The 23,251-nt window shown below is 47.3% G+C and overlaps 1 protein-coding gene across 2 annotated transcripts in view; it reads left to right on the plus strand.

The window, feature by feature from the left end:
* USP48 (ubiquitin specific peptidase 48) overlaps window positions 1–23,251 on the plus strand; it is a 774,242-nt gene that overhangs the window by 373,975 nt on the left and 377,016 nt on the right. For both annotated transcript variants that reach the window (XM_069240019.1, XM_069240020.1), the window contains exon 17: window positions 6,911–7,033. In XM_069240019.1, the coding sequence (XP_069096120.1) occupies window positions 6,911–7,033 (123 nt within the window). The remainder of the gene's footprint in view (window positions 1–6,910; window positions 7,034–23,251) is intronic.

A 23,251-nucleotide genomic window follows, 5' to 3' on the forward strand; every position in this document is an offset into this window, starting at 1 on the left:
GGTATCCACACCCTCTCTCCAAGGGCAGTGCTCTGTGGATGAATTGGTCAGGGATATTTGCTTACACTTTTCCACCTCTCCCTCTCATTCCAACCCTGGTTTGGAAAATGAGACAAACATCCCTCACCATGATCCTTGTTGCTCCCACCTGGGAACAACGACTGTGGTTCACTACACTCTGGCTGGTCCCCCACGAGAAGCTCCCCAACAGGCCGGATCTTCTCACACAGGAACAAGGACAGATCAGACATCGAGACCCCTAAGTCACTCAACCTTGCAATATGGCTCCTGAAGTCATGGAGTTTAGTTATCTCCGGTTACCTTCCAAATGTGTGGACATTTTTAAGGAAGCTTGTAGACCTAAAGAATTTTATGCTGCAAAATAGAAACAATTTGTTTGCTACTGTCAGACCAAACACATTAAGCCCATTAAAGCTTCTGTCCTGGACGACATTTGCTATTTGCTTCACTTGCAAAAAGCAAGCTTGACTTACACTTCTATTTGTCTACATCTTGCAGCCATAGCTGCATATGTACAAAAAAGACAATATACTTCCCGTTTCAGAATCCCACTCATCAAACCTTCATGGAAGGCCTTAAGAGTCATCCCACACAAAATACCTCCAGCACCATCCTGGAATCTTAATATCATGCTCACTAGGCTCACGGGCCCTCCTTTTGAACCACTTCATTCAGTTCCTTTCCTGGAAAGTGGCATTCTTAGTCGCAATTACATCACTCAGAGGTGTTAGTGAGCTCCAGGCCTTAACATTAGAAGAACCTTTCATGCAGATACACGAAGCCAAAGTGGTTCTTCGTACAAATCCAAGGTTCCTACCCAAAATGGTTTCTCAGTTCCATATCAGTCAGACATACCATTGAGTTACTGTTTTCTTCCCACAGCCTGACTCAGTTACAGAAAGAGCCCTCCACATTTTAGATGTCAAAGGGGTACTCATGTACTACATAGACAGAACTAAACACTACAGCAAAAATAAACAGCTCTTTCATGGAGGGACTGCTTTACAGTCTATGCAGAGCATGTGTATCTACAGCCACACATACCATCGAGCCTAAAATGTTACTTGCCCAGTAGACATCTGTTTGTGGAGTGTAGTGCTGTAGATTCACATGCACCCTCCCTCCTTCCTGGATACCTGTGGCCGTTCCAATTATCTTACGTTTGTTTATATTTCTACATATGTAGATACATTAGCATGAGCATCTCTTTTGCTATAATTTCTCTATACTCTCTCTCACCCACCTGTGGGAAAACAATCTAACAAAGGACTCGATGCCCATGCGCAGTATCACCAAGGATGAGGAGTCACTGGATCCCGTTACTCAGAAATGCTTCTTCGAAGAAAAACAACTTGCAACTCTCTGGAACCAGTACTAGATTGCAGGAGATATGCAGAGCATGTGAGTCTACAGCACTATATGTCACAATCAGATGTCTATTGGCTAAGTAACATTTTCCTTCTGTCCATTGGCACAGCTGTAGTTATCCCTTTCTCTATATGTTCACCAAACTTCCACCTGAAATGTACCAGACCCATTTGTAACATAGAGCCACACATCCAGAGCATGGCTCTCTGAAGTGGTCCAAAGGCGACATGTTGGCCCAGTGTAAAACCAATTTTTCTGCAGCTCTTCCCTCTTGACACAACGTCATTGTTGTATAATGGGCGCTGCATCAATTCCTGATATGTTTTTTCATGCCCCAGTGAGGGATGCAGAGAGGAACTGAAGAACCATTATAGGAAGCTGTCTTTGAGGTGTACTGAATGTAAGTGGGTACTATGCAGGTGACCATTGTAGGAAGCGGTCTATGTAGTGTACTGAATATAAGTGGGCACTTTGCATGCACCCCTTATTGGTTTACATGGGTTAAAAATTTTATCCTATATCCTCTCTTTTGTGGTAGAGCGGGCGAGTGGTTTACGTTTATCAGCGGGTAGTGCTAAGTATTTGTTGAACACACAGAGTCAATAAAAATGGAAACAGACCACAGAGGAGCAACTCAACACAACAGATGCCAACATCTTAGCACGCAACCTCCACCAATGGATCACTGATTGCACCAACACACTAGCTCCTCTCCGAACAACCACAGGTTAACACACCACTAAGAAAGCCAGCTGGTTCATTCCCGCACTCCAGGAATTGAAGTGCATCTGCAGGAAACTGGAGAAAAAATGGAGGAACAACAAATCTCCAGATGACTTTGCAGCTGCCACAAGATCCCACCATGGCCTCATCAGATCCGAGAAAACCCACCCTTCAGGACCTCATCAATGCCACCACTCACAACACAAAATAACTTTTCGCCGTCATCAAGGAATTTGCTAAACCACAAGCTGAGGCCACTAACATCCCTCCATCCCAGGACCTCTGCAACAGAGTAGCTGCCTTCTTCCATCAGAAAATCAAAGATATCTATGACAGCTTCGGACCCCAAGACTCTCCGAACTCACTAAAAACACCCCATCCTGGATCCACCGAACCCCCACTGTTCCTGCACGTCTGGACCCTCTCACGACAGATAAGCCTCGCTCCATCATGAGCAGCATCCACTCCAGACCTCCCACCGACCCTTGCCCCCACTACATCTTCAACAAGGCCAGTGCCTCGATTGCACCTGGACTCTGTAGGACCATCAACTTCTCCCTGGAATCGGCCATTTTCCCCAAGGACAGGAAGCTCGCTGTGATCCGCCCACTCTTGAAGAAACCCACAGCCGACGGATCCCAAGAATTACTGCCCCATCTCGCTGCTGCCTTGCCCAGCCAAGGTCACTGAAAAAGCAATCAACGCCCAGATCTGCCAACACATCAAAGACATTTCCCAATCAGGATTCAAAACTAACCACAGCATGAGACCTCCCTGCTTGCCGCCACAGACAACATTCGCTCTCTCCTCGGCCGCGACCAAACATCAACCCTTATCCTACTAGACCTATTGGCTGCCTTCGATACAGTGTCCCACCGCACCCTATGCACCAGACTCCACACAGCAGGCATACGCAGCAAGGCCCTTCAGTGGATACACTCCTTCCTGGCAGGCAGAACACAGAGAGTCAGACTCCCGCCACACCTGTCAGAACCTACAGAGATCAGCTGTGGAGTACCCCAATGATCCTAGTTTAGTCCCACGCTGTTCAACATCTACATGCCCGCTCACCCCAATCGTCAAACTACGGACTGAACATCATCTCCTACGCTGACGACACCTAGCTGATCATCTCCCTGACTGAAAACCCCACAATGGTCAAGAAGAACTTCCAAGATGTGATGGAAGCAGTCATCGTCTGGATGAAAGAGAGCTGCCTTAAGCTAAACTCTGACAAGACCAAGATCCTCATCCTGGGACCCTCCTCATCGGCCTGGGACTACTCCTGGTGGCCCTCAACACTTGGCAATCCCCTGACCCCTACAGACCACTCACGCAACCTCGAGTGTCATCCTCGACTCTGCACTCAACGTGACAAAACAGGTCAGCTCCGTCTCCTCAACCTATTTCCACACCTTTCGATCCTACGGAAGATCTTCAGATGGATCCCAAGCAATTGTTGCAAAACTGTGACACACGCCCTGATCATAAACAGACTTGAATACGACAACGCCCTCTATGCTGGAACCACCAATAAGAACCTGGGCAAAATACAACAAATCCTGAACGCCTCCGCCAGGCTCCTCCTAAACATCCCCCGTCGAGCACACATCATTGGACATCGGCGATATCGCCACTGGCACCCTCTCGAGAAGAGGATCAACTTCAAGCTCCTCGGACATGTCTACAGGGCCCTCCACAACCTTGGAACCAGCTACCTCAACCACTGCAACACCTTTTACTACCCTGCCCGGCCTCTTTGCTATTCCAAGCAGTCACTCGCTACCGTACCCTGCATAAAGAAGTCCTCGGCTGGAGGGAGATCGTTTACCTGCCCTGCGGCAAAATGTTGGAACACTTTACCTCTCCACCTCAGACAGTCGCTGTAGGAAGCTGGCTCTGTATATACTATATAAAAATGAGATATAGTGTGCACCACAGAGGCCAGGGGTTCCCCTGAGGCTTGACAGAGGCTAAACTAGATAATACTAATGCTCTCTTTTGTGTTAGTGTGGTTGAGCAGTTAGGCTTATCAGAGGGTAGTGCAAAGCATTTGTTGTACACACACAGGCAATAAATGAAGCACACACTCAATGACTAACTCCAGGCCAATTGCTTTTATATAGTAAAAAAAAATGTTAATTTATTTCTAGAACCAAAAGATTCAGTTTGCAGATAAGTACCTTTGTAAGTAAATATCAGACATATGTATCCACACCACTTTGTTTCAATTTGGGAAATAATACGGTTTTCGAAGAAAAAAAATAGCAAATATCTGTTTTAAAAGTTGACACTGTGCAATTTTCAAACACAGTTCTGGGGGAAAGAAAAGTTAGCACAGTTTCAAGGTAAGTGTAAGTCTTACAGTTCCAGTCTCTGGGGGTTAGGATGTCTACAGGCTGGGGTTCAAGTTAACCCAAACACCCACCACCAGCAACCCCCCCCCCATGTAGAATTCTCCAACCTACTTCAAAATGTTTTTCTCTACCTCACTACCTGGGTTATTGGGGGACGCAGTGCTCACCTCACCATTGTATGTGGCGTGCACACATTTCAGTGTTCACTTTACGGGTATTCGGTAATTTTGTATATATGTTTTTATATGTAGTTTTTAACGAGCACCACAGGAACATTGTTTCTTAGAAAAGACAGCATTGCCCACAAGGTGTAGATAATTTGAGTTGGTGAACAGAGTGCTACGTGACCCTGGCGGTGTTGCTGACAACATAGTAATAATTATGATTACAATTATGAGTAAACACATATATAGTTACCACTTTCTATGTCCTGATGAGGATTATAGTTGGAGGGCCGAAACATGTCGACCAACAATTTGAGGAGTGTCAAAAATCTATGAACTAAGAGACTACGATAAAGGATTATACCGCATTTATTCAATACGAACAATTATCTTCCAGTGACGGTATCAATCATCACTACCTCATTTGGAGTACTGCTCTTGGAAAAAACATTTGGCAGCCCACAGTCGTGAATTTTGCTGGAAGTTTTCAGTGCAATATTTTTTGCACTCAGTACATGTTTCTTTGTGATGTATATTTTTGAGTGACACGATGTGTGTGTATATATTCGTTTTAGTGGCATGCATTGTGCCAGTATTGTTTATTATATGTGTTGTTGCTTTAGAGGAAGAGCAAGACAAAGGGAGACAAATATAAATTCATATAAAGAATGAATATCAGAATGAAAAAAAAAGTTTCCAGTGACCAATTAACATCTTCACTGTGTGATATATAATATATATGTATTTTCCCTACTGTATACCAGTTTTGTATCATTATTGTTGGTTAGCCCAGGTACAGTGGGGTTACAAGGGTTTCCCCCATGATTTTGTATAGATTGTGATTTATTAGGCAGTTTTCCTCATGGTATTCCCTTGTCCATGGGGTTTAATGCACACATTCCCAACCTCCTCTGAGCAGGTGGTATAAGTATGCAGGAAAGTGTGGTAAATGTGGGCAAAGAGCTTTTGTAAGCTGGGGGTGAGGTAAGGAAATTAGGATGCAAAAGAAGAAGTAGAGAATTTTGGTTGCCAGGGGCCTGTAATGTTCCCTCACTGCCTGGTCTGAGGTTCAGGCAGTGGTTATGAAAGAGGTCCAGGCTACAAAGCAGCCTTTTCCCACAGTGATTTTACCTTCTGGATTTTGCATCATTGAAGAAAGTATAATGCCAATCTTAAGGTGCCTCTGTTTGAAAGAAAAGGGAGGGGGTCACCTGATTTTTAAAGAGGGGGAAGCAGGAGAGATTGAAAGAAACCAGGCTTCTGTACAGGGTACAAGCTGCCTAATAGAACTGTAAATGTGTGCAGTTGGTTAATCAGCAACTTAAAGCCTTCTTGGCTTGTTCGCGACTAAGTGAAAAAATGCACATGTACTGTACCTTGTGTCTCCATAACCCTCCGGTGGATCTTTTTTTTTTTAGTCTGAGAACATATAAAAATACAGTCTAGTTTAATAAATTATCTGATTTCTTGAGTATCTTTTGCTCTTCAATTGTGTTGGTGCTGATTAAATTCTTTAGCAGCACAAAAGGATGATGGACGAAGCGCTGAAACTTTGCTAGCACTCACCCCCTGTCACAGATTTGGGTTAAACCCATCATTCTTTTGCCTACCACCCCAGTTTGGACCCAACCATATGCAAATCAGTCTTGACCCTGCTCCCCATGGGAACAGTCCAGCCTGAACTGCTAAGAAAGGCCCTCCCTGGACCAGAAATGACCATCCTGGGCCCGGTTTCGGGGTATCACTCCTCATCAGCCAGGGTCGCTTGAATCTAATGGCACAACGAGCAAGGGGCCCATATCTGGGCATACCCTGGCCAAATTACAGCAACTTTAGCAACACAGAAGGATGATGGACCCTTCAGTTATCTTACACGTGTGCTATATTTTAAATAGTTTGCAAATTTTCCTTCATTGATTACATTGTTAATTATTTGGTAATATAATGTATATTGAGATCACGTTTGAGTTGTGGTATTCTGAAAGTACAATGGATGTACATGCGTAAGGCATCTGGCTGTTGTATTTGATTACATTAATTGGCAGCTAACCATAGCAGTGTGGGCCATAGGAGCCAAAGCTTTTGATTAAAAGTAGCTCCTACAAATATCAACTCTTACCTTCTTTGCCTATTTTAACATGTGTTTTCTTTTTTTTTTTTTTTTTTTTAACATTTGTAAGATATTGTATGGTTGTTCTAGTTAATATTTCATTTGGCTGTATCTGTACTATATGTGAAGTACTCATAAATATATTGTTTTTTTAATCCTTTACCCAGGTTTTGGAACGGGAAGGCGAGGAAAACGAGGCTCTTAACAAAATGATTGCTAATGACCACAAGATAGCTTTGGCAAACTTGTTCCAGGACAAGAACAGACCTTCATTTGTAAATTGGCCTCAGGTACTCTAATTAATGACTTTTGAAGGAAGTCTGCATCTTGTAAACAGAATATTGTAAAGTGAGAGAAGAAAGATGTGCATTAACAAGGTTTTACTTATGAGGAAGTCTATCCGTCACATCTGTTATTCTATGTTAGTACGCTGCACTAATGACAGATTCTTCACAAATGTCTTTAAAGTGTTCTGCCTATCTCTTTGCTTTTCCTGATGATCTGTATTTATGGGGTGTACACATTTGCCATCTTGACTATATTTGATCCTGTATTACTCTGCTCCGTTTCTCTTTAATAGTTAATTGGCAAGAGTTGACTAAAATCCCAAATACAGCAATGATACATGGAGACTTTTCAGCATCTCATAGAAAATGATACATTATATTTGAGTATTGTTTAAGGATGGAAACATGTATACTTACTCGTTTTACTCAGCATGAATTGTTTACTTATAATGTCCCTGATGAAAGACCTGTTGTTGAGAAGGTCAACTCAAACTTTTTTCAGCATTTGTTTGACTCAAGTCCAGTGCTTGGGATGAGTAGAAAGCATTCCTGCCATTTTGAAAATAGTGTATATCCCTAACCTTCAGAACACTGATAGACCACGTGTTGTTTGGGTTTTAAATTTCACTATAACTTGCTGGATAGCTGTTTGTGGTAGAATATAATTAAATAACAATACTTTGCTAAATACCATCAAGTTGAGCCACAGCCTTGAATTCAGCAAATAATTAGATTACAATACCACCAAAGAGAATCCCTAGCAAAGCAGGCACTAAAACCTGAAAATATTGCGTTTAAAGGGCGCACTAAAGCTTCTATTTCCTTGAACACATTTTACATTGGCTAGTGTCTGGGAGCTTCCTAATTCTCAAAATGAAAATTGCTTCTGAGTGATGCCTCTGTACGTGCTATAGTTATAATGACTTAGTAGATGCTGTGGAAATTACGTACAATATATCTGCAAGATGTATACTTAGAAGTCCCAGTCAAAAAAAACCTGTACATTGCTTAGATCGGATGGAGGACACAAACACTGTTCGTATTTCCCCTTGTGCAGACACATTCTTGAATTTTCTGTGTTTTGGTAGGGCAGCCTTACAATGTCTTGCAACTTGGGGTGTGCTGAACCACGAATCATAAAATACAATTGTATTTTGTACTTAGGTTTTCGAGTTGTTGAACAGCGCAACAGTGATTCTTTGGTTGCAGTAGAAGACACAAGGAAAATATATATTTTGACATCTGAAGAGAATTCTTCAATACCGGATGTTAATTGAGTCTGTCTTACAGATAATGTAAAGGACTCTTTTGAGTTTAATTGTTTATTTTGCTATTACTGCTTGCAACATTCTGATTGAGTGCCTTATTTGAATGCCCATATAGCTATGACCATATATCAGAGGCCACTGAGAAGACAGTGATTTTCATGGATGGCAAAAGCCTCATCTCAGTTGTGGTGGTTGAATACAAACCTCACACTAGTTTGCATTCAAAGTGCCTGGCTTGTATATACAATTGTCTAAAAATGCTGGGCCCAAGAAGAGACTATGCACATCAGTCTTCCTGATTTCAGATTTAGTTGCTACATTTTTTTCAAATTGGACTCAAGACTATCCTTTCTAAAGACTAATACCAACACCTTTGTCCACATCCACCTACTTCAAAATCATGGAATTGTCAGCATCAAAATAGCACATTCTTGACCAGTAGGAAGAATACTTTCAAATTCAAACCTAAGCACATGGTTGCTCTACGCAGTCCATGTTCTGCTTCCTTAAACCCCTGTTCATACCATCAGATGGCTTTTTGCATACCACATAAAATATTTCCAACAATTTCTTAATGTGGGGACCACTAAGGCATTCACCTTACCAAAAGCTCCTACAATTGAATTCTAGCTACGGATTCCTTACCTTTGAATTCTCCCATGGCATCATACTGGATCCAGAAGATTTTCGTGAAGCAATACCCCTCAATGTCAGTAGGTGTGACGCCTATCTGTTTCCCCGCGTCAGTCATTGGTGTCGTCAACGTGAGAAATTACGTTGTGATTCCTATATAGGCGCCTATAGGGTTTCCCAGACATGCCAAAGTCAGTTCTTTTTTTTCCACACCAGCCAGCTCTGATCCAAAGAGGACTACCCATCAGTCGCTTTTTGAATGGTCTTTTCTGACTTTTGTGAAGTTCTTTTTAGAGAATTTCTCCTGGTGTGTTGAGGGATGTGTTCTAGGAAGTTAGGTTTCAAACCCTGTGGTTCCTGTCATTGGGCGATGTCTGTGACGGATCCGCACCTCATGTGTTTGTGGTGTCTGGAACGCGACCATGGACCAAAATCGTGCTCCTCGTGCTGGACCATGCATCTGAAGGCTTTGAGGGAGCGGTCCCTAAAGCTGATGGCAGCCCGGCATGTAACTCCATACAGGTCAAGGTCTCTGTTGAAAGGAAGGTCCCTGGACCGGTTGTGGAGTTCAAAATCGTCATCCCACTCTTAAGTCTTTGGGCGACTGGGTAAGGCATGAAAAAAAATTAAGAAGTTGAAGTGTTCTTCGACTTCTCCTCATCCGTTGGCCAGTGCAGTGTCACCATTCTACGCCTCTTACTTCGGAACCTGCGGCTGGGATGACTCCACACCTCCCTGAATTTCTGGGAGCCGGATGCGACCTCTGCCCAAATTAAAGAGTTCTATGAGGCCCACTGGCGGCGCCATCCCCATGTTAATCCCCGACTCTGATACAGAGCTGGTTCTCTTCCTCAAGAAGAAGTTGTTCAAGATGTTCACGTTGGCTCAAGTCTTGTCTGCCCTGGAGCCAGGAGACTGGATGATAGCGTTGGACTTGGTTGACGCTTATTTTCACATCCCCATCCTGCCTGCCCACAGGTTACTTTCAGTTCACAGTAGACTACAGTAGTCAGTTCACTGTGCTCACCCTTTGGCCTTATCAGCGCTCCTCGGGTGTTCACCAAGGTGATGGTGGTGGTAGCAGTTTATCTGTGGAGATCAGGGGTATCAGTTTCCCCTATATCGATGACTGGGTATTGAAGGCGGACTCGCCCAGGCTGTTGTCTCCCACCTCCAGACTTTGGCAGACCCTCATTCACTAGGGTGCACTATAAATGTGCCAGATACACACCTGACTTCCTCTCAGAGGCTCCCATTCATCGGAACTGTTCTGGCTACAGTGCAGTTTCGCACTTACCCTCCCGAGCGGCGAGTCCAGGATACTCAGGCTTTGATACCGATGTTTCAGTCTCCCTCCTGTATTTCTGTGAGAATGACTCTGAGGCTGCTTCGCCTCATGGCCTCCTTCATCCTGCTGGTGACACATGGCAGATGGCATATGCAGGCTCTGCAGTGGGACTTGAAGTTCCATTGGGCACAGTATCATGGGAGTCGCTCCATCATGGTCCAGATCTGAAAGGGAACTGCGCGAGATCTGCAGTGGTTGCTAACGAACTACAATTGGGTCAGAGGCAGATCCCTCTCCCTTTTCCAACCAGATCTGACAGTAGTGACAGATGCATCACTCCTGGGATGGGGCGGCCACATGCTAGAGGTGGAGATCAGAGGCATCTGGACTCAGCGGAATCCAGACTCCACATCAGCCTATTGGAGCTCCGAGTGATCAGGCCGGCATTCAAAAATTTCTTCCCTTTCTCAAAGGGAAGGTAGTGGAGATGTTCACGGACAATACCACTGCCATGCTTTACTGCAACAAGCAGGGCAGAGTGGGGTCGTGGACCCTTTGTCAAGCAGCTCTGTGCCACTGGAGGAAGCTGGAACTGGAGGGCATATCCCTGGTGGTTCAACATCTGGGGGCCTCTCTGAACGTCAGCCCACTCAAACTCAGCTGACATTGCTTCGTTGATCACAAATGGTGTCTCAATTTGGGGGGGCGCAAGGTCTCTTTCAGCAGTGGGAAAAGCCTTGATTAGATCTGTTCGCCTCTGCAGAGAACGCACAGTGTCAGCAATATTGCTTGTTGGGGTTTCCAAGGCAGTACTCACTCTGCAACGCTTTTCATGTCGAGTGGAGCTCAGGCCTCCTGTATGCCTTTCCACTCATACCGCTTCTGCCCAGAGTTCTCAAGAAGATCTAGAACGACCGGGCCCAAGTAATCCTTGTGGCTCCGGACTGGACACGAAGAGTCTGGTATCCTGAACTATTGAGCATGACCATGGATCCCCCGATCAGACCTCTCCCCCCCACCTTGAGGAGGATCTTCTGTCTCAGCAGAACAGGAGGATTCTCCACTCAAACCTGTCTAGTCTCCGCCTTCATGCGTGGAGATTGAGCAGCGGCAGTTGACAGCTTTTGATCTTCTGTCCGAAGCCTGTAATGTTATCTTGGCAGCAAGGCGTCCTTCCACCAAGATGGCATATGCCTGCCGTTGGAACAAATTTGTAGCATGGTGCACAGGCAAGTCTGTTGACCCCCTCTTTTCCCCTCTCTCTGAGGTTCTATTGTTTATACTTTGGTTGGCCCAGCAGGGCACTGCTTTGGGTTCTCTCAAAGGTTATTGTTATTAATTATTAATCCTCATTTATAAAGCTCAACGTTCACCTACCAGGTATCTTGGCGCTATAGAAACTAGCAGTGACACTCTGGGAAATACACACAGCAACTGAATTATAGCTTAAGCCTCGACTCTTCCGTTACTTAGGGAAGAGCCAGGTTTTTAACTTTCACCAACAACTAAACAGATTTTCTTCCTTCCTAAGGAGGAGCGGTATTTTATTCCAGCTTTGAGCAGCTTTCACCTGAAAGGACCTACCCCCGCGCTTTACCTTCTTAAATCTAGGAATACAGATCAGGATTGCTGACACCAATCGCAGCTGTCTCTGCGGTCCGTAATGGCATACCTTCTTTTCCATAAGTGACGGACCAGTTCCATTCACAGCTTTAAAAACAATACCAAATGCCTTAAACACCGTTATTTCCCTCACTGACAACCACTGCAGTTCTCTCAAGGCCCCTGATGCTGACTAAAACCTTGACTTATTAAGTGCAAGTTTGGCTGCCACTTTTTGCACCCTTTCCAATCTTTTCAATAGGTAATTGGGAATACCTCACAGTAGTGCGTTGCACTAATCAAGTCTACTAAGTGCTGCCATTTGTATCACCAGCTGCCTTGCTGGTTGGGGTAGTAAGCCAAAATATTTCCTTAAGTTCCTCAGTAACCCAAAGCATGTTGCAACTATTTTATTAACATGGGTTTCCATCGTAAGGTTTTCATCTATTAACACTCTCAGATTACCACAATTTGAGCTTTCTAAGGGCTGCCTGATCACCCGTCTTTGTTTAAATCTCCTTTTGTACATAGGTTCCTTGAAAGCCTTTCTCATATGTTTTCTCCGTCCCCATTCATTATGCCACAGTGAGACTTGAATTTGGTTCTGATATTTCCGCTGTGCGCTCCTTTATAGCCTCTCCTCAATTGCCCTCTCAGGCTTCTCCTTTGAAAGCAGCCTTCCTCGTGGCCATTACATCTGCCTGCTGCATGAGTGAGCTGCAGGCATTGTCATCTAAGCTGCCCTACCTTTTTATCTATCCTGACAAAGTAGTGCTTCGCACACGGGCCTCCTTTCTTCTGAAAGTGCTCACGTCCTTCCATGTAGGCCAGTCCACCACCTTGCCTACTTTTTAAGCAACCCTCACATCCTTCTAAGAAATAGGAGAGACTTCATCACCTGGACTCAAAAAGATTGTTGGCATTCTAACTTGATCATACCAAAGAGTTCCCAGTGGGCACTCAACTCTTTGTTTGTTCCGGGGGCACGAAGAACGGTCAGGCAGTGCAAAAGAGAGCCATCTCCAGGTGGGGCGTATTCTGCATTAAAATGTGCTACACGTTGGCTAAGAAGCAACCCCCTGAGGGCTTGCATGCTCATTCCACCAGAGTTAAAGCTGCAACCACTGTGTTAGCATGCAGAGTTACAGTCCCGGATATCTTTCAGGCTGTAATGTGGGCATCTCTGTACACGTTTACCAAACATTGCTACCTGGACAGTCAGGTCCATAGGGACGGGTACTTTGCCTGTCCTGTCTTGCAGGACTTTCTGGTGTGATCTCAGACCCACTTCCAGGGATCCTTTTGCTTGGGTATCTATTCTAAGGTAAGGAAACTGCAACTAGATATTGTGTCTACCAGATAAGGCATTACGGAAGGTAAGTAACTTGTCCTCCTGGTCTTATTTCTTCTGAGGAATACATAACTGTCCTTTCTAAGCACACAGCCCTTCGGACTTGTGCATGCTATGATGCTAAACTGATAGTTCTAACCACGGATTCCTCATCATTTGAATATTTCCTAGGCATCAGATTGGATTTAGCAACTTTTTTTTTAGCAATAAGAAAGGAAGTGACATCAGTTCCTTTCTTTCTGCACCACGAGATGCGCATCTGGAGCTAACCCTCATCTCTTTAGGAGACGTTTATCTGATATTTTTTTTGAAAAATCCAGTGTGCAAGGAAAAATATCACCTCTCAGGACAACATGGTTTAAATCTTTTTCTTTTTCCTCATTTACTCAACCCCAGAGTCTGAACATCTACCGAATGCACCACCAGGAATAAGTTCCTGCAGTTAAATTTGCCATATGAGACTATCAGATCAGGGGGCGGTCCATGTCTCTGGGCTGGGTAAGCCCTCTGGAACACTATAACGTCTTGTTCCTTTGGACTCATGAATGTATAATCATAGGACAGGCACTATTTCCCTGCAAGCCAGTTGGTTAGCGGCCCCCTGAACTCACACCTCTTCTCACTTCTTCCCTTCCCTTTAGTATCACACACTAAATTATACATTAAGGAGTCTTTCCATTCCACAAACGTTGAGGGACTCGACTGGTCTATTTCCAACATATCTCTCTTCTAGCCAACAGTATCATATAAAACAGCAACTTGGCACTGTCTTTTTTTTACCCTGTTATCTCCCTGTATACAACCAAAGATAATCAGAGAGGGGCTTACCTTACACCTTATGGATAGAATCTTATTAATACCAAACTCTGTCCAAAACCGGCTGAGACGGGGACATTCCATGAACATATACAAGTCACCTGCAGATTCCACACCACATTTCCAGCAGCTAACCTTATTACGGGAATTCACTCTTGTTAACTTTTCAGGGGGCCAGAAAACCCTGTAGATTGAAAACAGATGATTCCTTCTTAAACGCGCCGGTTTAACTGTAGAATACAACAAAGCTATAGATACTTGCCATAACTGTTTTATCTGGACTCCTGGGAGATGTTCTTTCAGATGTCTTCTGGCATACGAAATTCATCGTCTATCGTACCCAGGAGTGCCCAATACCATCTCAATAGTTCTTTTTAGTCCATATCGACCTTCTGAAGTAGCCTTTCCACCGCATTCAAATTGATCTCTTTCACCTAGCTCCTTATTTGGAAATATTTAAATTTAGATAAGTTTCCTCCTATTTCTCTCAGAAGATCTTCACAGGGAATCAAACCCTCTGCTGTACACAATTGCCCCCATTGCAAAAACCCGGCTTTCCTAAGAGATACCGCTAGAACATCTTTACTCCATTCTGGCAAACCCAGTGAGTTCCATATGGGGGCATGTTGGACCTGGCTTTTTGACAGGGACATCCCCAAACTTTTTGCCTCCTTCCTCCTATTTTTTCTGACCTGTTGTTGTTGGCTTTTGACCTCTGAGCACTTTACCACTGCTAACCAGTGCTAAAGTGCATATGCTCTCTGTGTAAATTGTACTATTGATTGGTTTATCCATGATTGACTATTTAATTTACCTGTAAGTCCCTAGTAGAGTGCACTACATGTGCCTAGGGCATGTAGATTAAATGCTACTAGTGGGCCTGCAGCACTGGTGGTGCCACCCACCTCAGTAGCCCCTTAACCTTGTCTCAGGCCTGCCATTGCAAGGCCTGTGTGTGCAGTTTCACTGCCACTTCGACTTGGCATTTAAAAGTACTTGCCAAGCCTAGAACTCCCCTTTTTCTACATATAAGTCATCCCTAATGTGTGCCCTAGGTAACCCCTAGAGCAGGGTGCTGTGTAGGTAAAAGGCAGGACATGTACCTGTGTAGTTATATGTCCTGGTAGTGTAAAACTCCTAAATTCGTTTTTACACTACTGTGAGGCCTGCTCCCTTCATAGGCTAACATTGGGGCTGCCCTCATACACTGTTGAAGTGGCAGCTGCTGATCTGAAAGGAGCAGGAAGGTCATATTTAGTATGGCCAGAATGGTAATATAAAATCCTGCTGACTGGTGAAGTCGGATTTAATATTACTATTCTAGAAATGCCACTTTTAGAAAGTGAGCATTTCTTTGCACTGAAAACTTGTTGTGCCCTTCAATCCACGTCTGGCTAGGTTTAGTTGACAGCTCCTTGTGCATTCACTCAGACACACCCCAAACACAGGGTACTCAGCCTCACTTGCATACATCTGCATTTTGAATGGGTCTTCCTGGGCTGGGAGGGTGGAGGGCCTGCCCTCACACAAAGGACTGCCACACCCCCTACTGGGACTCTGGCAGACAGGATTGAACTGAAAGGGAACTTGGTGCATTTCTTAGAGACTCTTTGAAGTCACCCCCACTTCAAAGGCACAACTTAGTATAAAACAGGGCCTCTGCCCTACCTCATCAGACACTTGCTGGAGAAGAAACCTGAACCAGAAACTACATCCTGCCAAGAAGAACTGCCTGGCTGCTCAAAGGACTCACCTGTCTGCTTTCTACAAAGGACTGCTGTCTTGCTGTTGCCCTGCTGCCTTGCTGAACTCTTGTCTGGCTGTGAAAGTGCTCTCCAAGGGCTTGGATAGAGCTTGCCTCCTGTTCCTTGAAGTCTCAGGACCAAAAAGACTTCTTCCTTTCACTTGGACGCTCCGTGCGCCGAAAATTTCGACGCACAGCTTGTTTCGCGGCGAGAAAAACGCCGCACACCGACGCTGATCGACGCGACGCCCTCGGGACGATCGAAACTTCGACGCACAACCTCGCAAGGGCAAAGCCGCCCGACTTTCCAGGAGAAATCGACGCAACGCCTACCGTGAGTGCGAAACTTTGACGCACGGCCTCGCAAGGACAACGCCGCCCGACTTCCAAGGAGAAATCGACGCGACGCCTGCCGTGAGACCAAAATTTCGACGCACGGCCTCGCAAGGACAACGCCGCCCGACTTCCAAGGAGAAATCGACGCAACGCCTACCGTGAGATCGAAACTTCGACGCGCAGCCCCGCAGAACGACGCGCAGCCGGAAAATAAGCAGGAGAATCCACGCACAGACCCGGGACATCTGGTAATCCCCGCGATCCACAAAAAGAGACTGTCTGCGCGCCGGAAAACGACGCCCGACTTCCCCGCGTGGAAAAGAACGACGCAAGTCTGTGTGTGCTGAGAGGAAATCGACGCACACACCCCTTTTTCCACGCATCTCTTCTCCTGTGGCCCTCTGAGGAGATTTCCCACCAGAAACCAGGTACTCTGTGCTTGAAAGACACTTTATTGCTTTTTAAAGACTTAAAGACACTTAATATCACTTTTCAGTGATATCTTTACAAATTCGTATTGCAACTTTGATCGTTTTGACCTACAATTACCCAGATAAATATTCTATATTTTTCTAAACACTGTGTGGTGTATTTTTGTGGTGTTATACTATGGTGTTGTATGATTTATTGCACAAATGCTTTACACATTGCCTTCTAAGTTAAGCCTGACTGCTCGTGCCAAGCTACCGGAGGGTGAGCACAGGCTGATTTTGGATTGTGTGTGACTTACCCTGACTAGAGTGAGGGTTCTTGCTTGGACAGAGGGCAACCTGACTGCCAACCAAAAACCCCATTTCTAACATTGGTGATCAGCGGTGAGGATAGGACTTGTGTTTGTGCAGTGACATACAGTAGCTAAGTATTTCACTACCTACCCACAGTTGAAGGTCAACTTGATTTTTCATCTTTTTTTGGCTTTTGGTTCTCTGATGTCCTCCTGAATATACTATCGATATTTTGGACTTTGGATTTTGGTTTTTGCTAGTAAGATCTTATCAGAATGGGATTGCTTACCTACTCATTCTTTGTTCGTACTGACCACCTCACTAAGGCTGACCTAAGGAAGCTTTGCAGACAATGGGGCCTTCCTGTAGCAAGGAGATCTACTAAAGCGGAGATGCTCCATCACTACATAGTCTGGGGGGAGGAAAGATGGGCAGAGAGAGAGGCAGCAAGAAACCAAATGACTAAGTACCCCTCAGATGAGGAGGAAGACTACTCAGATGAGGAGGAAGGCTACTCAGAGTTGGACAGTGACCCAGAAATAGATGAATGGCTCCGAAGTCAAAGGCGACAGGAGCAACAATTAGAGGAGTATCTTGCAGAGGTTGAGGCAAAAAGACTTTTAGCCCTGGAAGAAGAAAAGATTGCAGCTCAAGAGCTGAGCTGTAAAGAGCTGAAACTGGAGGCCGGAAGGGCTGAGTCCAGTTCAGATGGTGGCAGCAAAAATCTTGCATCTAGTACTGCTGAAGAAGGGCACAAGCCCAGAGATGTGGTGCCCAACTTGAAGAAGAGAGTTGACACACCCCAGGCGGTTCAAGGGTATGAGGTAGTTCCCGTTATGCACAGGGTCCCTGAGAAGGATTGGGGAACTGGCACAGGGAGTCATATTCCTACTGGGGGGAGGGACACTTTACTGACTCTAGCAGAGAGTGACAGAGAAAAGGGTTCCCCCCTGGTGGACGTCCTGGATATAGAGTGTAGAGACATCCCAGAAGAGTTTGGGTTGAGTGTCAGGGACAGACAGATACTGTCTCACCAGTCTCAGGAGGGTGAAGTAGAGTGCTTTTCCAAGGTTGAGTTACTGGGTGGTTGGGTGAAGGGTACTGTGGTTAATACATGTGAAGGGCAGAGTGATGTAATTGCTGGAGAGCATATGTCTGGTCCTTATTTTCCAGAGCTACGCCAACACCAGGTGGAGTGTGAGTTCTCTGACCCCAGGGAACTTACAATGGAGGCAGACTGCTGGGTGAGTACCAGAGAGTCTGAAGAGGCATTTGGGGGTGCTCCTGAAGGGAGTGGTCTAGGTGGTTCCCAACCGAGTGTGGTGGGAGAGGATTGTAGTGTCCCAGGTAGGTCCCAGGTCCTAGAGGGTTCCATGAGGGAACACCAGGAGGGAAGCCTAGCCTGTACCGTAGGGCCACCTTTTGAGGGAAGCCCCGCAGTGTCAGAAGCACTTGGGGGGGTGACTGTAGCCAGCATCCCAACAGTTCTGGTGTCTGGCAGTACCCCTCCTAGTGAGGGGGTGCAGAAGTCCAGACATAGGGTTGAGAGGGGGTTGCAGACCCCAGTGGAGGACCTTGAGAGTCAGGGGACAGCTCTGAGAGCAGAGCCCCCCAGGAATGACCCAGGTGAAACCGTTTCTGGTTTGGGGGAAACCCAGACTCTGCCGGATGGGCAGAGGTCGGGAGACCTGCGCCAACCAGACTCTTGTGTGGCCCTTGGGGACGGTGTGTCCCTTGTGGGGGGTGAGAGTGCCCCCCAGGAAGTCCTGGCATGCCAGGCAAAGATTCAACCTCAGGGTGTTGACTCTGGATTGGATGACCAGGTTCAGAGGTTAAACTCTGACCTGGTGGGGGGTAGGTGTGCCCCCCAGAAAGTCCTGGTGTACCAGGCAGTGGTCCAACCTCCGAGTGCTGACTCTGGGTTGGATAACCGGGTTCAGAGGTTAAACTCTGACCTGGTGGGGGGTAGGTGTGCCCCCCAGAAAGTCCTGGCGTGCCAGGCAATTGCCCAACCTCAGGGTGGTGACCCTGGGTTGGGGAACCAGGCTCAGAGGTTAAACTCTGACCTGGTGGGAGGTAGGTGTGCCTCCCAGAAAGTCCTGGTGCGCCAGGCAATGGTTCAACCTCAGGGTGGTGACTCTGGGTTGGCTTACCAGGTGAAGAGGTCAAACTCTGACCGGGTGGGAGGTAGGTGTGCCTCCCAAGAAGTCCTGCTGTGCCAGGCAATTGTCCAACCTCAGGGTGTTGACTCTGGGTTGGCTAACCAGGTTCAGAGGTCAAACTCTGACCTGGTGGGGGGTAGGTGTGCCCCCCAGAAAGTCCTGGTATACCAGGCAATGGTTCAACCTCAGGGTGGTGACCCTGGGTTGGAGAACCAGGCTCAGAGGTTAAACTCTGACCTGGTAGGAGGTAGGTGTGCCTCCCTGAAAGTCCTGGCCTGCCAGGCAATGGTCCAACCTCAGGGTGGTGACTCTGGGTTGGATATCCAGGTTCAGAGGTTAACCTCTGACCTGGTGGGGGGTAGGTGTGCCCCCCAGAAAGCCCTGGTGTACCAGGCAGCTGTCCAACCTCAGGATGGTGACCCTAGGTTGGAGAACCAGGTTCAGAGGTTAAACTCTGACCTGGTGGAGGGTCAGTGTGCCCTCCAGGAAGTCCTGGCGTGCCAGGCGATTGTTCAACTTCAGGGTGGTGACTCTGAGTTGAATGGCCCAGTTCAGAGGTTAAACTCTGACCTGGTGGAGGGTCAGCGTGCCCTCCAGGAAGTCCTGGTGTGCCAGGCAATTGTTCAACTTCAGGGTGATGACTCTGAGTTGAATGGCCAAATTCAGAGGTTAAACTCTGACCTGGTGGAGGGTCAGTGTGCCCTCCAGGAAGTCCTGGTGTGCCAGGCAATTGTTCAACTTCAGGGTGATGACTCTGAGTTGAATGGCCAAATTCAGAGGTTAAACTCTGACCTGGTGGAGGGTCAGTGTGCCCTCCAGGAAGTCCTGGCGTGCCAGGCAATTGTTCAACTTCAGGGTGGTGACTCTGAGTTGAATGGTCAGGTGCAGAGGTTAAACTCTGACCTGGTGGAGGGTCAGTGTGCCCTCCAGGAAGTCCTGGCGTGCCAGGCAATTGTTCAACTTCAGGGTTGTAGGACGTTGGCTCTGTATGTGCTATTTCAAAGTAAGGAATAGCATACACAGAGTCCAAGGGTTCCCCTTAGAGGTAAAATAGTGGTAAAAATAGATAATACTAATGCTCTATTTTGTGGTAGTGTGGTCGAGCAGTAGGCTTATCCAAGGAGTAGTGTTAAGCATTTGTTGTACATACACATAGACAATAAATGAGGTACACACACTCAGAGACAAATCCAGCCAATAGGTTTTTGTATAGAAAAATATCTTTTCTTAGTTTATTTTAAGAACCACAGGTTCAAATTCTACATGTAATATCTCATTCGAAAGGTATTGCAGGTAAGTACTTTAGGAACTTCAAATCATCAAAATTGCATGTATACTTTTCAAGTTATTCACAAATAGCTGTTTTAAAAGTGGACACTTAGTGCAATTTTCACAGTTCCTAGGGGAGGTAAGTTTCTGTTAGTTTTACCAGGTAAGTAAGACACTTACAGGGCTTAGTTCTTGGTCCAAGGTAGCCCACCGTTGGGGGTTCAGAGCAACCCCAAAGTCACCACACCAGCAGCTCAGGGCCGGTCAGGTGCAGAGTTCAAAGTGGTGCCCAAAACACATAGGCTAGAATGGAGAGAAGGGGGTGCCCCGGTTCCGGTCTGCTTACAGGTAAGTACCCGCGTCTTCGGAGGGCAGACCAGGGGGGTTTTGTAGGGCACCGGGGGGGACACAAGCCCACACAGAAATTTCACCCTCAGCGGCGCGGGGGCGGCCGGGTGCAGTGTAGAAACAAGCGTCGGGTTCGCAATGTTAGTCTATGAGAGATCTCGGGATCTCTTCAGCGCTGCAGGCAGGCAAGGGGGGGGTTCCTCGGGGAAACCTCCACTTGGTCGAGGGAGAGGGACTCCTGGGGGTCACTCCTCCAGTGAAAGTTCGGTCCTTCCGGTCCTGGGGGCTGCGGGTGCAGGGTCTCTCCCAGGTGTCGGGACTTTGGATTCAAAGAGTCGCGGTCAGGGGAAGCCTCGGGATTCCCTCTGCAGGCGGCGCTGTGGGGGTTCAGGGGGGACAGGTTTTTGTACTCACAGTCTTAGAGTAGTCCTGGGGTCCCTCCTGAGGTGTTGGATCGCCACCAGCCGAGTCGGGGTCGCCGGGTGCAGTGTTGCAAGTCTCACGCTTCTTGCGGGGAGCTTGCAGGGTTCTTTAAAGCTGCTGGAAACAAAGTTGCAGCTTCTCTTGGAGCAGGTCCGCTGTCCTCGGGAGTTTCTTGTCTTTTCGAAGCAGGGGCAGTCCTCAGAGGATGTCGAGGTCGCTGGTCCCTTTGGAAGGCGTCGCTGGAGCAGGATCTTTGGAAGGCAGGAGACAGGCCGGTGAGTTTCTGGAGCCAAGGCAGTTGTCGTCTTCTGGTCTTCCTCTGCAGGGGTTTTCAGCTAGGCAGTCCTTCTTCTTGTAGTTGCAGGAATCTAATTTTCTAGGGTTCAGGGTAGCCCTTAAATACTAAATTTAAGGGCGTGTTTAGGTCTGGGGGGTTAGTAGCCAATGGCTGCTAGCCCTGAGGGTGGGTACACCCTCTTTGTGCCTCCTCCCAAGGGGAGGGGGTCACAATCCTAACCCTATTGGGGGAATCCTCCATCTGCAAGATGGAGGATTTCTAAAAGTTAGAGTCACTTCAGCTCAGGACACCTTAGGGGCTGTCCTGACTGGCCAGTGACTCCTCCTTGTTGCTTTCTTTGTTCCCTCCAGCCTTGCCGCCAAAAGTGGGGGCCGTGGCCGGAGGGGGCGGGCAACTCCACTAAGCTGGAGTGCCCTGCTGGGCTGTGACAAAGGGGTGAGCCTTTGAGGCTCACTGCCAGGTGTCACAGCTCCTGCCTGGGGGAGGTGTTAGCATCTCCACCCAGTGCAGGCTTTGTTACTGGCCTCAGAGTGACAAAGGCACTCTCCCCATGGGGCCAGCAACATGTCTCTGGTGTGGCAGGCTGCTGGAACTAGTCAGCCTACACAGACAGTCGGTTAAGTTTCAGGGGGCACCTGTAAGGTGCCCTCTGTGGTGTATTTTACAATAAAATGTACACTGGCATCAGTGTGCATTTATTGTGCTGAGAAGTTTGATACCAAACTTCCCAGTTTTCAGTGTAGCCATTATGGTGCTGTGGAGTTCGTGTTTGACAGACTCCCAGACCATATACTCTTATGGCTACCCTGCACTTACAATGTCTAAGGTTTTGTTTAGACACTGTAGGGGTACCATGCTCATGCACTGGTACCCTCACCTATGGTATAGTGCACCCTGCCTTAGGGCTGTAAGGCCTGCTAGAGGGGTGTCTTACCTATACTGCATAGGCAGTGAGAGGCTGGCATGGCACCCTGAGGGGAGTGCCATGTCGACTTACTCGTTTTGTCCTCACTAGCACACACAAGCTGGCAATCAGTGTGTCTGTGCTGAGTGAGAGGTCTCCAGGGTGGCATAAGACATGCTGCAGCCCTTAGAGACCTTCCTTGGCATCAGGGCCCTTGGTACTAGAAGTACCAGTTACAAGGGACTTATCTGGATGCCAGGGTCTGCCAATTGTGGATACAAAAGTACAGGTTAGGGAAAGAACACTGGTGCTGGGGCCTGGTTAGCAGGCCTCAGCACACTTTCAATTGTAAACATAGCATCAGCAAAGGCCAAAAGTCAGGGGACAACCATGCCAAGGAGGCATTTCCTTACAAGGGTGGTGACTCTGAGTTGAATGGGCAGGTGCAGAGGTTAAACTCTGACCTGGTGGGGGGTAGGTGTGCCTCCCAGGAAGTCCTGGTTTGCCAGGCAGTGATCCAGTCTGAGGGTACAGACCCTGGGCTGGAAGACCAGGTTCAGGGTGTCCCCCCGGACCTGGAGGGAGGGGCTGCTGATAACAGTGCCCCTACCATGTTGTCTTCTGAGGAGGCCACTCCCAGTTGGAGGGTGCTGGACCCCAGAAGGGAGGGCAGGGGGAGGGAAGCCTCACCCCGGGCCCTAGTCCAACCTGAAGGTACAGGCCCCAGGTTGGAGGGCCAGTGGCAGGTTAACAGCCCTGCACTGGTGGAGGAATGGTACAGGGTGACTTCTGTAAGCACCCTGACCATGTTGGACTCTGGGGGTACCGCTCCAGGAGGGAGGGTACAAAGCCCCAGAGGGGAGGACCAGGTTCAGGCGGTCATCCCTGACCTGGTGGAAGGGAGAGTGGTTAAAGGGTGCCCAGCACCTGGGGCTACCGCCCCCCACTCTCCCCAGCCACAGTGGTTGGAGAGCTTTGAGAGGCCTGGGGCCTGGCTCTCATCCCTGGCAGCTGTCAGTAATCACTGTGGCTTGCTGTCCGGGTGGACAGAGTC

The sequence above is a fragment of the Pleurodeles waltl genome, chromosome 6 (assembly GCF_031143425.1).
Source record: "Pleurodeles waltl isolate 20211129_DDA chromosome 6, aPleWal1.hap1.20221129, whole genome shotgun sequence".
NCBI classification, from domain to species: Eukaryota; Metazoa; Chordata; class Amphibia; order Caudata; family Salamandridae; genus Pleurodeles; species Pleurodeles waltl.